At 35.7% G+C, this 14,653-nt stretch overlaps 1 protein-coding gene across 1 annotated transcript; it reads right to left on the reverse strand.

The window, feature by feature from the left end:
* Nucleotides 1-1,459: 1,459 nt before the first annotated feature.
* Nucleotides 1,460-14,562, reverse strand: Edem2 (ER degradation enhancer, mannosidase alpha-like 2). Its single transcript, XM_053767734.2, has 11 exons — nucleotides 14,248-14,562; nucleotides 13,603-13,749; nucleotides 11,384-11,536; nucleotides 9,516-9,669; nucleotides 8,706-8,875; nucleotides 8,055-8,276; nucleotides 7,664-7,829; nucleotides 7,135-7,307; nucleotides 6,678-6,893; nucleotides 5,310-5,508; nucleotides 1,460-3,986 (listed from the first exon to the last, which is right to left on the reverse strand). The coding sequence occupies exons 1-11, from the start codon at nucleotides 14,361-14,363 to the stop codon at nucleotides 3,147-3,149; spliced, it is 2,556 nt and encodes an 851-aa protein (XP_053623709.1). The 5' UTR covers nucleotides 14,364-14,562; the 3' UTR covers nucleotides 1,460-3,146.
* Between the last annotated feature and the right edge of the window lie 91 nt (nucleotides 14,563-14,653).

Here is a 14,653-nt window from a genome sequence, read left to right on the forward strand (position 1 = left end):
GTGTAATTTTCAACTTTTTCTTTTATGTTATGATTTTACTATCTTCTAAATACTTGAATAAACGAATAAAGATAAAAATGTTTAATTTTGATTACAATTTACTCTAGTATGCAAGCTGCTATTTCCACGGTTGTGTTTCACATAATAATATTTCCAGTGCGTCAATTGGTAGGTACATAATTCTATAGTGTCATATCAATCAATACATACAATAAAACCGTAGAAAGAAAATCTTGTACGATGAATAACATAAAAATTTCAAACTCTGTATGTTTGATTATACATGCTAATCTTCGGAACTACTGGACGGATTTGAATGAAACTTTTTTATTATATTAAGCCTGGGCAACATATAGGGTATAAATTTCGAAAACTGGAATACCTGACGTAGAACAATGATTGTACAGCATTGGAAATACAGAAATTTCGCCTTAATAGAAGTTGTTCAGCCTGATGAGCATTTTCTGTTGAGATATAAAAATCGATGATCTGGAACACCTGATGCATACCCATGATGATCCAGATAAACTATAAGATAAATATCTATCTATAATCTTCTATATAAAACTACTAGCTTTTCAGTTCTTAAAAGGAATCGAAATTAATTTCAGTTATTATTTTATCGCGTATTCTAAGACTGGTAAAATTTATTGATTACTATGATTCAGATTGTATTTTCCCTTCGTGTCTCGTTCCAAAAATTGTCCTGTCCCGTTTCCTGCAAATTGTCCCATGTTGTTTCCCGTAACACATGCCAAACATTTCATGGACCTCTCTTGAAAAATAATAAAGTTTCGCATATACGTTTCCATTTCTACCAAAAATGACTGATGAATGATGCTTCATACGAACTTACAACCCCTACTTCACCCCTATGGAGATGTAATTTTAAAAATCTAATTAATTCTATAATATTTTTTAACAATTACAAATTTAAATTAAAAATTTCATGTGTCTTACTTCAAAATATTACTTCAGAAATGACTTCAAAAGTTTCATACAAACTGGCAACCCCTATTTCACCCCCTTAGGGATGGGATTTCGAAATATCCGTTCTTAGCGTAAGTCTCCTAATCACAATCTACCTTCTTGCCAAATTTCATCTTCAAGAGCACAGTAGTTTTCGAAATTTCGTGATACGTGAGTGAGTGTTTTTCGCTTTTATACAGAAGATAGAAGAAGAAGATAATACTTTCTAATACAATTAATTATCTAGTAAGCATTCTCCTACAATTGTTTTAGTTTTGGCAATTAAATAAAAGAAGTTATAAAAGTGTGATGGCAGCACTGAATTGCGGATACTATTAAGGTCAGTATAACGTAGCAGGAAGAAAGAACAAAGTTCTTAAATTAATTAATGGTGAATGAACGAATATTTATTACTTCGAGACAACCCGGCACGATATTCCATCCATCACCATCACTAACACTTATGACAATAACGAAATAAGGAATAAGCAGTTTTTTTTACAATATTTAATCATAAATTGCATAGTTTAAAAAGAAAACAGGACACAGTAAACTCTTTGTCGATTCCAATCCAGATTTAACATCAGTCCTACAAAAAAAGTCAACCGAGAAGGTGAAAATACAGACGCCTATAGGGAATGTTATGCAATATTCTGCGTAGATGGCAGCACCAACACAAGCCACCTGTTACGTTGGTGCACAATACAAGTCAATATGTCTATGATTTCAGTGATGCACTTATTATAATATTTCCTATGGCGGGGAAACATGTATAACACAAATTTCGTCTATAATAGGAATCATAACATCACCATTTTTATCTATACGTGTAACAAAATATAGTATGCTTGAGTTAGTATTCATTAACACAAGTTTCGAGCTTATGTTAATTCCTTTGATTTGTATTCTAATATATATATTGATTAAATTATATAGATTTACATTATTAAGATCCTAATTATTTACAAAATTATTAAATTAATTTTTAAATAATATCATATTTTTTGTATAAAAAGTGATTCTGATCTGTTATAAATCCTAAACTATTATTTACAAAATAAGAATATGACCAAATCAGGTATGATCTCTAAAGATCATACCTAATGTGGTTGATCTATATATATAGTATATACATGTATCTATACTTGCGCCTGCATATAGTATAGATCAACAAAAATAAAAAACATGTCTATATACATAGTACTAGTTAACTGGAGAACATTACAAGTTAATCCTGTATAAAAATGTAACCAATAGGTACATATGTAGGAAATAAATTCTGAAATAAATTATGTGTATATGCACTGTCGTAAAAACACATTTTTATTATTTTATTTTTTAAATAATGTTTAGGGAAAGACCCTATTTCTCACATGCCTAACTTATGTAACCATCATTGGTACGTAGGTACACGTACTAATTGAGCACCTGCTTTCTCGTGAAAATTCACGGATAAATAATCATTTACTTCTAATAGTGTGCTCAATTTCATGATCTAGTCGAGTACGTTTAGTCGCGTGAAAGTGTAATACAAATTCAAATATCCATCATTTCCTTGAACTTATAATATTGGAAAGGATGATTATCAATAATACAATGTATTAATGTTTCATTTGATATATATAGTGAGTTTGATATAAATTAAAGATAGACAAAGACATGTAAAGGTTGGTAACCACAGAAACTGTATTTTTAAATAATCAAAATTTAAAAACACGTATTTATTAAATAGTTGTATTAATTATTGTTTTTTGTACAGCGAAAAAGATCACCGGTTAAAGATTGTATTCTGAATGGGATGTTTCTAAAAATACAATTCGACTAAATTCAGGACTTGGTGGTCGAACTTGTATTCATATGGACGTGATCCAAAATATACACTCAGATAATGTAACTAAGGTAAGATGAAAACAAGACACGTCTTGTTTTCGTCTTACCTTAGTTACATTATCTGAGTGTATATTTTGAAAATAAAATTGTAATAAGAAATGTAAAAATATTAATTGTGTGCTGTAAAAATATTTAATGAACAAAAAAAATTAAATAAACGAACCGAATATTAGACTTTGAAAAGGCACAAATATTCCTCAGGTTCACTTATATATCTTAATATGTACACTATACATATGCATACAATTAATTTTATTTACAATTTAAAAAACTACCTAAGACAAATCTCATGGTATATCCGCATTAGCATCCGGCGCCTGGTCGGTCGTTTCCCGGCTTTTTTGTTCAACTTTGATTGAACACACATTTGGTGGCCCTTCCACTCTTCGTTCGTCGTTGACGAACTTGTCTTTTGATATGTTTAATCCCTCGAATGGTTCTTGACAGGATTTTTGTCCACTCTGCTCGTCATTAGAGAGGGATAACTCGAACTGGGTCACTAGTTGACTAAGTACACGCTTGAGATGATCGAAAGATTCTTTATCTACAGTCTCCGGTTGCGTAGTAAGTACGGTGTCGCAGGAGCCTTCGTCACAAGTGTGTTCGTATTTTTTCTGTAAAGATTTCAGCTCACCGACTACAAGTTGCAGGTCGGGATCATCTCGGAGAGCGTCAGAGAGAAATTTCGCCTCTTCGGAGAATAGGAATACTGCGGGAATTTTGATGTCGTCCTTCCCGTCGCCGGACATAGCGAAAAGGGCGGTAGTGACGTAGGTGGAGTCTGGGACGTTGTCGAATATGATGGCGAGGGTGGCGCCGGCGGCCTGAATGTGCCGCACCTTCTGCGCGAAGGTGCAGGTGCCGCGGTGGGCGATGGCGAATCTGTCGCGCACCTGTAGCGCGTTGGAGAGAGGCGCGCAGGCGTCGGATGGCGCGGCGAGCGCGGCGACGCCGGCGCGCGGCGCGCGCAGCTCCGCGCCGAAGTGCGCCGGCCCGGCCGGGAACACGCGCTCGCGCACCGCCACGCCCGCTGGCGTCACGCCGTTCTCCGCGTCGCTCAGCGAATTCCATTTTGACATCTCCCGCATAAATGTTAGGCCTTCCGCTGCGTCTTTCGCCGACTTTGCCTTTAGAAAAATGAAGGACATGAATATGGATTGCAAATTACATTCAGTAATATAATCAAATGCAGTTAACTATTTCAGTTAACTGTATTTGATTACAGTTATTAATAAAACTACACAAAATTAATTAGTTCAATACGCCTAACTCTAGTGGAAAACTACTCTTCCTGAAGTATAACGAAAAAAATCACGCTTATGGACGACGTCACAACATAATACATCACAAGCGCAGGATTCGTGTGGAGGGATATGCGTTCTACCCACTAATGTTTGGCTAAGAAATGGCCTGGGCTTAAGAGCTGATCTAGCAATGACAGCACTAAGCCCTCCCCCTAAAACCTCCGAATGAGATTTATTGCACTCCACTACGGCTAATGACAAAACACATTGACACATCGTAATATAATTACATTTCAATTAATGTAAGAAACCATATGGAAGAAAGTATAAACGAAATAAAAAAGATGATCAAGGACGAGAGTTGTTTGGAGAGTAGTTGTTTGGACATAGCAACTGTAAAGAAAAGGTAAAGTACAGGAAGACATAAGAAGATGCCATTACCCAGCCGTAGTACGTGTATTAAAAAAACAAATTACAGCAAGTTCAAAATCTAGTCTCCCACCAAGAGTTCCGTAAAATTCAAAATTTCTTCACAGCTAAAAGATTCCGCAATGATACCTCTATGTGTGTGTTCCTAAGACCAGAGTCTAGACAGATTGACAACAAAGTGATCTTATAAGGATCCCCATTTTTACCTTTTGTGGTACGAAACTCTAACCTACAACAAAATAAAACCAAAATTACTAAATAAGTTATGACGTCATAAGAGAGTTTTAGGTCATCCGCTGTTTTTTCGCTGATTTAGCTGATTTATGGAAAGATAAAATGCTTGGGACCTGTTTCACCGCTTGCTGGTAAAGTATCTGATAGATGTCTAACACATCGTACAGTTAGTTTTAAAATTGTGTTTTGGACAACACAACTGGAAAATTGCTTCAGGCAGATTTATCTCTCCAATTTCAAAATGATATTTTAACATAAAATGGTGAAACAGTCCCTTAAACATTTATAATATTAGTATTTTTTTAGCTACCACACAGCGCTCAGGCGAACTTAAATGTACCAGACGTGCCAGAGTTCAGCATTCCAAAACAACAAAAGGTTTTCTCGCGAAGTTTTTCTTCACTGGAAAATTGTAGTGAAAATTCTCTGCTACTTTCACTACATCACTGTCAACAAATTTGCTTATAAATATTGTAATACAGTTAAAGAAGTAATCATTATTAAGACCGTCGTCGGAGCCATAGAAAAAGTTAGCGATCATACCGTGCTGGTGGTGTATAACAGTTGCACACGGCCGTCGGGCAGCGTCAACACGGATATGCCCATGTCAGCGAGGGCGTGGATCTGGCGGGGATCGTTGAGGGGGCGGAGGCGCGCGGGGGGCCGCGCCGCCGACCCCAGCAACTGCCTCATCGGCTGCCGCACCTTCTCCGCCACCAGAGATGCGGTGTTCGGACATGTCCTGGACAATCAATACAATATGTGTATATAGATCCATATCTATTTAGAAATAGATAACAATGCTTTTTGTAAAAAATATATTAGTCACACACATTTAGTATTAGTTTCACAATTATGAAACTCCGAATTCTAAGATAACAGAATTACACTTTTCACCAAAAAACACCTTCGATTATACAGAAACAATTTAGTATATGCTTAATAGGTTTGCAATTTTAATTGAATTGAAAATAAAGTTCAGTGTACTATAAAAGTGTATAACAACCAAAGCCCCTGATAACAGTGTAAACTCATTACATGACGCCTTGTTCTCGACGATCAGATTGCGTAGGGCACAGAAATTGGTGCGGTCGAACCACAATCTTACAATAAAAAATGTCTGTCTGTCAGTTCGTGTTTTCACCAATAGATAATGTGATTCCTGAGGAAGGTTTAGGAGTATAATTTATTGGTTTTACCCGAGCGCAGCTGGGCTGGCCGCTAGTCTAAAGGGGCTTCTAGACGGGCCATATTTTACTGCAATATGTGGCTGCAACACAGTGGCCGGCAACATTGCCAGACTATGCAATATTACAGTAATTTGTATGTTTGTTTTATCTACTCAATATTCTTGAAATTTATATAGATATACTTAACTAGCGGGCTATCCCGACTTCGCTCGGGTATAACATAATAAATTATACATTTAAACCTTCCTCAGGAATCACACTATCTATTTTTAAAAACCCGCTTCAAATCCAACTTAGCATAATTAGCGACAGACAGCCACTTAGTTTTATACTTTTACTTGGTTTTATATTGCTTTTATACTACTACGTATTAAAAACTATGAAGAAAGGCAGAAAAAAAGAACTGTTTCTGTGGGAAACGCGGGCGAAGCAGCGGGCTATAGCTAATTGAGGGGACGCCAGATTAGATCTTGTTTAAACATATAAGAAATAAATAGCCTACCAGTGGGAAGTTACATTGATGCTTTACTATGCTTTAAATTGGTATACAGATTCATGTGGTACGAGTAGGTAGGAATCGAACTCGCAAATTTACGATCATAGGATAGCACCATCACTGTTGTAGTACAGCTTCAAAATTAAATTTAAAATTATTATTCAATGATTCTTATTGAGTTCAAAAATTCATTTAAAACTAAGTCTACTGCACTAACAAACTTACTTCCTATATTTATCTTCATCAGCGTCGTCAATCTTCAGGGTGAAGTATGACACGTTTTTCCCAGCAGTGGCTAACGACAGCGGCAAGAAATGCGCCTCCGTGGTCAACAGGTAGTCTTCCAACTTTACTGGCAAGTCTCTATCTTCACCAAACAACATGTAAAGGTACTTAAACGTTTCCGCAAGTACGAACGAATCCATTCTGTCCTCGTGTAGCCTTGAAAATTAAAGGAAGTTACAGTAAGTACGGACGAAATATTAATGAATAATATGAAGAAAATTAAATATAATCTAAAATCAAACAAGGTACAATCTTAAGATAAATGATAAGGTGGCCGGCCGGTGTGACAAGTATTGTATTTCTCAAAAAAGTACTAGAGGCATTTCGGAGCGTCCGCCGCTAAAAAGAATTCCGAAAGATTAATTATTAGTGTTACTCTATTAAATCAAAAAGTCACCTAGTTCTGACGTCATTTACGGCGGCGTATCCACACGGCACACGCGCGTGCTGCTGCAGCGCTTTCAGGACCGCCCGCCCCACGTGCAGGTAGTGGTCGTCGCCCGTGGCGCGGTGCAGGAAGTACGTCGACTCCAGGAACTCCGGCCGCAGCGGGTGGTGGCCCCAGTGCACCTGAACATCAATCAAGATCCAATCTCTCGACGTTATGTAAATGTATACTTATGTTACTCAAGGATGTCTAGTCTATTTCTGTGCTAAAGTTTATCAAAATCAGTCCAGTACTTTTAAAGTTTATTACTTTCATTAAATAAAATCACATCATGATTGATTTAATCAAATAAAATCACATCATAATTGATCATCAAAAATTTATCTCTATACAGATCTTTAAACTTAATTTACGTTAATCAAATAAAATCGCAGAATATATGTATAGCCTCTCCATCCAAGTGACTGCAATTTTATTATTATTAGTCTAGTAATTATATTTATAATGACAGGTGGGAAAAAAATATTTCAGCTTGTACCTGGAAATCGGAGGTGAAAGCCTCAGGTATAAAGGTGTGCCGCTGCATAACCTGGTAAAGCATTTCGTGCGTCTCGACGGCGGGCTGCACGTCGCCCAGCAGCACCTGCAGCCCCGGCCAGAACGCCTGCAACGCGTCCATGAAGTTGCGCGACTGCAGGTGAGGCCTGCCAAACCCATCAGTGTATATTTTTTTGAAACTATAAAAATATTAGTAATAATATTTTAAAAATTGTAAAGCTTTTTTAATTAAGAATCATAATATTTCGAAAATTTGAAGTGAACACGTGGTAGACATGCGGAAGCACTGCTTTCCGCGTTACAATATTCTTTATATCACTCGCAACAGTGCGCTAATGCCTTTTCCCTTAACTTTGGGAAAAAAGTTCAACCTGTGCATATGTACAGCAAGCATCACGGGTCCTCGACTGATGTACTTCATCACAGCGTTGTAGTGCCGGTTGAAGCGCGCCAGGTACTTCTCGTCCCCCAGTAGAATGTACGCCTTGAGACAGTACTCGTAGTAAGAGTCGATGCCGGCCCCCACGCCAGAGTCCTTACGCACCCAGTCGCCTGAATGAATGTTGATTACTGTGCCCATTAAGTCTGACGTCCTGGAAATATAATACTGAATGCAGTGACCACCATTCTTGTTATTGAAGAGAAAGACGCCAGGGCCTAGGCTGTTTACTGTTGTTTGTACGAAAAATCTAGCTATATTTGCTGTTATAGTTACAGTGTAGATAATGATAGCAGTCTCATCAACGTTAAAGCCGCAGAATAATCAAAATTAAAATAGGTTTAGTTTTCTTTATAAAAATATATCAGCAAACTAAATTAAATTAACAAATACTAAGATAACCTCCAAATCTGTTTGTGTAAATTGAGGTAGCAAGGTGCGTCTTTTAATGAAAGTTACAGTTGTTTCAATTCATCAGGACTGACATTAAAACCCAGCGCATTAGTGCACAACACATGACAAGGAACCTTTGGTTAGCTAACTACCTTACCTAACTCTGGTTAGGGCTTAGGCCGAGGTATACCTATGTCTGATCCTCCAAAGCCGATCCATAGCCTTATGCGCCTTCTGCTCGTAGATAGGGTTGCCAGTGAGCCGCGATAGCGCGGCCATCTCCAGGATCATCGTGCCCGCGCACGCCGTGCACGTCTCACGCGACTCAGACATCCCGCGGATGCCGTGCCGAAGATTCACCTACGAATGTTTTTCTCTCTTAATTTTGATGTCACACCGTATTACCACGTTTATTATTCTAATATTTTTAAAATGCTAATGTATTAGAAAATAATCTTATAGTAGCTTGCTTATAGAGGCATGTTTGTAGACTGCAGATAAAAGGTTCTATGACAAAACCTTTACAGTTTGGGACAAAGTGACACGAAATAATCATATGGTTATTATTATTTGAAATGTATACAGTAATGACAAAAGATTACTCATTTAAGTCAAGATAATTCACTAAAACCAAAAAGAAAACAAAGTGTAGTTTGTTTGTAAACAGCTTAATCCAGATGACACGCAGATGTTTGAATGGATGTTTACCACTGCAAGCAACATGGGACAGATTTCTTTCGCCTTGTCCAAATCTAATTTTATTTGTATTTAGTCTAAATATATCTATGATTTAAAGTAACACTAACTCAATTATGGGTTAGTTATACAAAAAAAATCATAAAAAGTTAAAAACAGTTTAAACTAAAGTATATTTAACATTGACAGAACGAGTCTTATTTTAAATTGTTAATGTCAAAAACATATTTAAGTTTAGTGTAAATTTTCGATGGCTTTCAAATACTAGACGTCAAAATCGTGCACTAAGCCCATAACTACTAACATTAGCATGGGGTATGGAAGTGGAGGTATTAAATGCCGGCAGCAGCCGCCGCCCGAGGTCTTCAGCCATGGCCAGCAGCTCCCCGGAATACCATTGCAGCACCGGCACCTCAGGCTGCAGCGATGTCGCGATCACGTGCGCCGACAGCAGACCACTACAAACACGAGGAGAGTTAGATAAATAAATAATAATTATTATTTCAAAATAGTTTCTTGAGCAAAAACTTAAATATTATTATACTTTTTTTTCAAGCAAACTAAATTAAAAAAAATTTTTGAAAAATTGGGGAAGAAATCACACATACTACGTCAAAACTTGGGTTTTTATGATATTAGTGGGTTCTAATAATTTGATCCCTTCTCCCTGTCATACAAATCATACATTATTGAATCGGTTAAATTAAGATATCGCCGACGGAACCGTGTTGATCTTCGACCTTATCCCATGAGAGAGAATAGTGCCACGTATTTATGTGCTTTCGTGAATATTCCATAATATATGGTTAAGCCACACACGTTACCGTCGATATCAGACATAAATCGATGTCATGTGATCCAATTATTCTAGATTGTGAATAAAGAACAAACCAAATAAAGTTTTCTATTAAACGTATGATGTGTTCATGATCATGATCAATATATATAATAAAACAGTATATATAATAAAACAGTATGACGACCTCGGTGGCGCAGTGGTAAAGTTCTTGCCACTGAACCGAGAGGTCCTGGGTTCGATCCCCGGTCGGGTCATGATGGAAAACGATCTTTTTCTGATTGGCCCGAGTCTTGGATGTTTATCTATATATGTATTTGTTATAAAATATAATATCGTTGAGTTAGTATCCCATAACACAAGTCTTGAACTTACTTTGGGGCTAGCTCAATCTGTGTGATTTGTCCTAATATATTTATTTATTTATTTATTTATTTAGTATAATAATAAATACATAGGTATAATAAAACAGTAGAAAAAAAATTGTGTACATTGAATAAATTTACATAAAAATAAAATTAGGCGATAAGAGTCCATAGTAAGAAAGTAAGAATTTGAAGAAAAAAAATGTTGTCTGTATGGCTGCTTGTTTGTCTGTTTGTACAAACGTATACGCTAATCTTCTAATCTACTGGACGGATTTATTTGTTATATACCTATTAAGCCTGGGAAAGGGTGTAAATGATTTTGAAAACTGGAACACCTGATGGAGAACAAGGATGGTACAGCTTAACTATGGAAAGAAAAAGAAACGACGTTCTAACAAAAGTTGTTTAGCCTGATGAGTATTTCCTGTTGATGTATAAAACTCGAAGATCTCGACCACCTGAAGAAGACTCATATCCAGTTAAACTATAGGAAATATAGTTTTACAGCCTGATAAACATCTTCTGTATGTATAGGTATCGTTACGCTTTGTTTGTACAATTAAATTTCTCTGATAATTATGACTCCTTTCCAAATATTGTTCGTCCACACTAACGAAGTGGCGGGCTTCGGCTAGTAATCAAATAAATCATAAAAATGTAACTTGAAAATATTATGTTATCTTGAAGCAATTATTTACGCTTATGAAAGGCATTATACCGTGTAGCAAAGCCAAAAATATTACTACACTATAAATACAAATATCCTAGGTACAATATGAATGCAAAATATTCTATATTATATGAGGACGCCAGTAACTAAATCACGCAATATCTAGCTATATACCTGTATGATGGAAAGGGTATAGATATATAACATTATACTTACGTGATCGGCTAGTAGATATTCAAAAAGTAGATATAGATCTGATGTTGTACTCATTTTCAAGAGCGATCTCAAGTGGAATTTATGCACACACCCAGTCATTTTATTTTATCATTACTACTTACCCAACGACACGGATATTAGTCTCAAACACAGAGACGACGATGTCATGGTCGAAGGTGACGTCCTTGATGACAAGCTTCATGGCGCGACTGAACTCCGAGAAGTCGCCCATCACCGCCAGTGTGTCAAGACTGTCCACGAGAGTCAGGGAGAAACTGGAAACACACCCAAAAATCTTTATTCAACTTAGAATGATATGCTTACATTACTTGACGTCAAAAATTTACTTAAAACTAAGTCTACTGCCGATTTTCAAATCGCAGGTGAAGAAGAAGCGGCCGAAGTTGAGCTGCGCTACAAACTTTACCGCAGCATTGAACGAACCTGTGGAACTAGCGAATGAGGACCTGTTTCGACAACGGTATGAATTACTACATAATCTAATACTACTAACACTACACAAATCACAATTAAGAGCAGTTACAAGTAACAATTAAGATTAGACACATACTCGTAAAAGGAAAGCCGTTGAAAGTCATTATCATTTCAAGGCGTAGGTATTGGTTCTGAGTCCAGAAGGCTTTTTATTCCAAAGAACTTAAAGTATATGGTCAAAGTATACAAAAAAAAGTATTTTAATGGGTGTTGCATTATATTTAGTGAAACGAAAGTAGGTCGCTATTCGTGAAACATCGACAACTGCCGATTAACAAAAAACAAAATACCTTGATTAATACTGACTATATTGCCGACCAATACAAACCCAATTCGTATGTTAACAATATATGTGCAAGTGTGCGAACTAGCATACGCCACATTGCATTGTTACGTATGAACAACGTATGAAGAATGTAATTGGTAAGGATTTTTGCGTTGTTTTAAATGCAAAGTATAAAAAAAACATTACTACTAATATTATTGTGTCAATTATTATATAGAGTTTAGGCGAATAGTAAAGAAATATAAATTACTACATTACATTTCCATTTTGAGAAAGATGTTAATAAATAGTAATTCAGCTAACAAGGCAGCAATATGTGAGACATCAACACCTTTTTACTCCATCTCAAAATGATAACAGAGAAACCTTGGTAAAACAAAAGTACATCAAGGTCAGTTAGTTGAAAAAAAACTGTATATATTATAAACAGCAATAGTTATCTGAAGTATTCTATAGAAGCATAGATAACATTTCCAATTATATGTACTTGTATAGTACATTCCTAATAACAAATACTTTTTATTAATCATAAAAACATTAAATGTGCTTTATGAAGCAAGCATACATTCTCAAATGAATGAAGAAAATTTTATGGATTTAAAAATTGTTTCCTTTCCACAAACTTTCCCATTTAACTTCCTTCTGACTTCTTTTGTTTTTCTAAAACATTTTTAAGTACACTCATTCCACAGGATTCTGCTTGTTACATATTCATTACTCATGTCATTACATAGTCATTCTCATTTGTTCACCTGTATCAATCGACTATATTATTGTAATAGTGAGAGAAACCTTTTATTGGCCTTATTATTCAATAAGAATTTGTATTGTATCCTTTTGTAAACGCTGTTGGTTTCTTTAATAAAAAAATAAATAAAAATTGTTATATAGAATCCACTGGCATATTGATTTATTGTGAACACAATCAGATAATAGAATAATTTTATAGAAGAATGAAGAAATGTTATAGAATAGCCACCATTCACACACAATACTCAATGCACAGAATTATCTATGAAGGTAGAACACAGGCATATGATAAGGACTTCGACATGCAACAAAGTCCATGAGCCATAAGGCAGGCTCAAGATCATAATGCCTGGAAGTCATTCAGTCACCAATCCTAACGTGATGTGATGACTGTTAGGTAATACTTTTAGGGTTTCATCTATTGTACTTCCATAAAACACTTGGAGCTGTCAATACATTCGGTATGAAATTACCCAATCACCTTGTGAACTGAATCACACAAACAGTGGTCACTAACACTATGGCTTCAGAATAATTGTCCAATGCATGGAACCATTCGGAGAGGCTACTCATTTTAGAGGGATATTAAGAAATATATTTATTAATTTGAGAACAATTGGATAGATAGCACTTGCAATGGTGGTTTAAAATTGGTGCACAGTTCTATTTATTTAAAAAATGTTGTTTGAATTTTAATACTCATATGGTGAAAATGCAAATACAGGTCAAGGGTCACCGCCAGGGCGGTGACCCTTGATCTGTGAAACCACTGAATGAAATCAAAAATACAGGTGCATGTCTTATACTCACTTGCCAAGAGTGTCATCCATATCGCCTCTGCTAGGTGTGATACCTTTCCATCTCCCTTTACAACTTAGTGGCATCAGTTCATCAGCAGGATATGCATTATCCATGTATGCATTATAAGCATGATAAAACATTTTCCTGGCTTCTTCCCTGGACCAAAAAGATATAATAGAAAATATTTAAGAAATACATTTTCATGCCCAACAGAGTTTATTGCCATATCCAGTAGATATTGCATGATTGAGAATAACATCCTCATATCTTCACATTAAAAATTTTTGTATTTATAATTTATAAGATTAATAAAATCTGGACATTTAAAAGGGGAATTATTAAGGCATAAGAAGATATAACGGGACCGCTCTGTACTAATAACTAAAATAGTTGTCCTCTTTATAACAATGTTCTTGTTGTCCATTGTCATTACTTATGTGGGTGGAATATTATATTTATAATCACATGCATCTTTTATGCCTAAATTGCATAGTATGCTAACAAAAGCCCTTATGATTATGTCATCAAAGATAACAACCGCAATGATGTTAGCTCTAGTAAACATAGGTACTTCGTTCCAAATTTTCTCTTACTCCTGGTTTTCATAGTATTCAGCACAAACTTTCTTTTACGAAGTTTATCTATTGTACTTACCGTAGACTAAATCTTTCTTTTGAAGACATATGTGAAGAAGTCGGTTCTTCTTCTGTTTTTACACATATAGCGAAAATAAAAACTAACAAAACACGATATGCCATTATTATCACCATTACAATGTTTTCGAATGACTAGCTTTCACTCCTTGATACAAAGACGAAATGAATCTTGTATATAGTACAAAATGAAACAAAGAAAACAAAATTATTTAAAGATAACATCAAGTTAAAAGTAAAAATTCACATTAAATATAAAAAGAAACACCTTTATTCCCTACTACCTACGTCCCACCATGACAATTAATTGACTTGACTGACGTGCGTGACGTTATACACAGATGTACAACTTAATGTATGGTTTGACGTTGACAGCACAAAAATAATCTACATGTACACTAAGCGAG

Source organism: Plodia interpunctella, chromosome Z, assembly GCF_027563975.2.
Source record: "Plodia interpunctella isolate USDA-ARS_2022_Savannah chromosome Z, ilPloInte3.2, whole genome shotgun sequence".
In the NCBI taxonomy this organism is placed as follows: Eukaryota; Metazoa; Arthropoda; class Insecta; order Lepidoptera; family Pyralidae; genus Plodia; species Plodia interpunctella.

Bases quoted from the DNA above. Each gene is read 5' to 3' on its own strand.
- Edem2 (XM_053767734.2), bottom strand. From the start codon at position 14,363: ATGGTGATAATAATGGCATATCGTGTTTTGTTAGTTTTTATTTTCGCT. The intron at 7,308-7,663 runs GTACAAGCTGAA...ATTGATGTTCAG, and splicing joins CTTTCACCTCCGATTTCCAG to GTGCACTGGGGCCACCACCC. The intron at 6,894-7,134 runs GTGACTTTTTGA...TTAATTTTCAAG, and splicing joins GTAAATGACGTCAGAACTAG to GCTACACGAGGACAGAATGG.